The sequence below is a fragment of the Etheostoma cragini genome, chromosome 13 (assembly GCF_013103735.1).
Source record: "Etheostoma cragini isolate CJK2018 chromosome 13, CSU_Ecrag_1.0, whole genome shotgun sequence".
In the NCBI taxonomy this organism is placed as follows: domain Eukaryota; kingdom Metazoa; phylum Chordata; class Actinopteri; order Perciformes; family Percidae; genus Etheostoma; species Etheostoma cragini.
The window spans coordinates 14615472-14619232 of record NC_048419.1 but is presented as its reverse complement, the minus strand read 5'-3'; the positions used below and the strand labels follow the sequence as shown (position 1 = coordinate 14619232).

Genomic DNA, 3761 nt, shown 5'->3' with positions numbered 1-3761 from the left:
TCATCTTCTCCACTCCAAGGAAACCAGAACAGCTCTATTCCAAACACACACACACACACACGCACACACACGTGCACGCACACACACACACACACACACACACACACACACACACACACACACACACACACACACACACATACACACACACACACACACACACGCACACATACACACACACACAAACACACACACACACACACCACAATGGCATTTGGCAAGTGCACACCTGCTCGTTCAAGCTGTAAATGGAAAAAAAGCAAACAGAGGAATGTGTGTTTGTTTAACAGTGGTGACATTGACCGCGGTTACATTTTTCTGACTAGATTGATTTGTCCATGTTGGGCACTTTAAAGGGCCACTACGTGCTTCTCTTACTCCTCTTCTTCTTCGTGCTTGCAAAAACCTGCAAAAAATATGTGCATGACTAACTAATTAATCCAGGTAACCCATTTGTATTATCTCCAGGTATTTATCCGTGCTTTTAACATGATATGCATGGAAGTCACAAAGGGTTAACATTACACAACCCACTCTAATACTCTTATGAAAGAGGTCACATGTTCTTCTGAGGCAAGCTTGTATGAAAGAGAAAAACCCACTTGCAAAACTGGACACACTAGACACTACTAGCAGTTTGACATTACGTAACATTAAGTAATTAAACTATGATGTTGTGACATAGGAAAAAATAATCACTTTATTTGTAATCTGCAGAACCTTCACAGTGCTATACCTTCATGTGTCACGTGTGGCAATAAGTAACTAATTTTTATCTAAGAGAAACGATCATCTCTGACACTGGATTTTGAACTCAACTGTATAGGAATCCTTCAGATGAACCATTGTTCTTCAGGCGAGTTGCCAGTCTTGAGCATGGGTAAGTGAATTTCAGAAAAAGTCTCAAGTTGTGGTCAGTATTACACTTTTTGCTTTAAACAAAAACAGCTGTAGACTCAGATTTGTTTTACCAGCAGGAAATGTGTCTTTATATCAGTGTTACCTAACAATTATAAATAAACTTGTTTGTCTTTTCTCCTAGACGAAATGTTGAACTGAAGAGGTCTCTCATTTCTATCTCTTACATTCCAGGAACCATGTCCCTGCATCGCATGTGTGGAATTTTTGTATTCCTCAGTGTATGTCTGATTTCCTTCACAACACCTTGTGATGGTGGAAACATTCTGGTGTTCCCTGTAGACGGCAGCCACTGGATCAACATGAAAATCCTGCTGGAAGAACTACATACCAAAGGACACAGCATCACTGTGATAAGGGCCTCCAACAGCTGGTACATCCCAGAAAAATCTCCTGTCTACAAATCCATTACCATAGAAATGGATGTGGGTTTTGAGAACTTCTTTGAGGTGTACCTACAGGAGCATATGAGGGTTTGTCATTGTTGATTATCCCTTGAACCGCACATGGGTCAATTCTTCATTTTCAAGGACTTAATTGATGACGTTTTCACCATTTTTCATACTGTTTTTTCAGGCGCAGAGAGAGGGGGCTTCAGCACTTACTTTCTTCAAACTCACCAAGGATTTCATGTCCATGATTTCTCAAGCTCATTTATTGTGGTCTGAAGTCCTCATTAAAATCTTTGATGATGAAAATATGGTCAAAAGCTTAAAGGATTCCCAATTTGATCTTGTTCTCACCGACCCAGCCATGGCACCAGGGCTAATACTAGCCAAGTATCTTAAACTGCCTGTGGTGCTTAATGTTCGGTGGATCACCAGCGGTGAAGGCCACTTTGCGATAGCCCCTTCACCAGTCTCTTACATCCCAGTGCCAGGATCGGGCTTAACGGACAAAATGAATTTCATCCAAAGGGTCAAGAACATTCTTTTCTACGCCGTTATAGTATTCCAGCAGAAATTAATGGTGGGGCCAACCTATGATGCCATCTGTGATGAATATATCCAGGGTGGATGTGACATTCTCTCACTTCTTCAGGAAGCAGATATTTGGCTATTTCGGTCAGATTTTGTGTTTGAATTCCCTCGGCCCACAATGCCAAATGTCATCTACATTGGAGGGTTCCAGTGCAAACCAGCCCAACCTCTGCCAGCAGACCTGGAGGAGTTTGTTCAGAGTGCAGGGGAGCATGGAGTTATCATCATGACTTTGGGAACTTTGGTCAACGCTTTGCCCAAAGAGGTTGCAGATGAAATCGCCAGTGTCTTTGCCAAGATGCCTCACAAGGTAACACATGCTCAGTGATTTACATTTGCAAAGACATGAAATGTTATAAACACTGAAATGTGCAGTTTAAAATGCTCAAAAATGTTTGACATAGGGAGCCTTACAGATACGTAGGAAGCAATAAATCACTTACATAAATTCATACTAACACATTAACAGTTTCCTGTTAAAGTATAAAGCAACCATGTGACAAAGGCTACTATAACTTTGAATGTATTAAGCAGAAACTTAAATATAACATGAACCATGTTATTTAAATACAATTACAATGATACAGAAAACCTATGGTTATAGAAAGAAATATTACAAAGACATATTATCCTCACTGAGAAAAGGATGAACATCAAACTTTTCTGTACCCAGTGAACATTTTTCCGTTAAAAGTATTTAAAAAACAACTATGGTTTATGTTTACAGTTCATTCATGCCGCAGCATGCTACAAGCTAGCATTCTAACCCTTCAAGCTAGCATGCCAGAATGAGTAGCCTAGGCTAAATTGTGAGCAGCATAAAATAAGACTAACGGTGCAAATTTATAGTAGTGTAGTGCAAAATAAGTAGTGTTAAACCTGTTCATTTAGTCAGCTAGTTCACCTCGCTCGGCAGGTCTTGGACTTCTGGTACACCTTTGGCAACACTAGTGAGATATACCATACATCCATGAGCTGCACAAGCTGTACAAATAGCCACAGAGAATAAAGGGGAAAGAAATGCACTTCTGCTGTCCTACACTACACTGCACTTGTATTGTTATTTATGTAACTTGAGGGATCTTTGAGTACCTTGGAACGTGCTCTCTATGTAAAATGTAAAACTAACAACAATACAATGGCAATGGCAACATAATTATATTGTATATCTGCTAATGTAAATACATCGTATATTTACAATATCATTTTCGAATCAGGTGATTTGGAGGCACAAGGGGGAGCGTCCCTCTACTTTGGGAAACAACACCCTGATAGTGGACTGGATGCCACAAAAGGACCTCCTGGGTCACCCGCAGACCAAAGTCTTTGTAGCTCATGGAGGAACCAACGGAGTCCAGGAGGCCATTTACCACGGGGTCCCCGTGCTTGGTATACCCTTGTTCTTTGACCAGTATGACAACCTTTTACGACTTCAGGAGAGAGGTGCCGGAAAGATCATTCAACTAGCTGATGTTAATGGGGACAGTTTTGAGCAAGGTATCAACAAAGTGCTCTATCATGACAGCTACAGACAGAACATGCAAAGACTCTCACGTTTACACAGAGATCAACTGGTGGCACCCATGGATCAGGCCATCTTCTGGGTGGAATTTGTGATGCGCCATAAAGGGGCTCCTCATCTGCGTACAGAGGCCTATAAAATGCCCTGGTATGCATATCACTGTTTAGATGTACTACTATTAATTCTGACTACAGCAACTGTACTGTTGCTTTCAACTTTGGCCATGTTCAGGTTCCTATGCTGCAGAGGTAGAACGATCAAAACCAAACAGCACTGATTAAGGTCGAATTGGTTCAGAAATATGCTACGATGAGTTTTCTAAAGCATTATATTTGGAAAAA

General features: G+C 40.9%; 1 protein-coding gene across 1 annotated transcript; it reads left to right on the top strand.

The window, feature by feature from the left end:
* The first annotated feature begins 603 nt into the window (after positions 1 to 603).
* On the top strand, positions 604 to 3761 carry ugt5d1 (UDP glucuronosyltransferase 5 family, polypeptide D1). The gene is made up of 4 exons (XM_034890613.1): positions 604 to 880; positions 1093 to 1391; positions 1495 to 2208; positions 3116 to 3761. The coding sequence occupies exons 1-4, from the start codon at positions 838 to 840 to the stop codon at positions 3695 to 3697; spliced, it is 1638 nt and encodes a 545-aa protein (XP_034746504.1). The 5' UTR covers positions 604 to 837; the 3' UTR covers positions 3698 to 3761.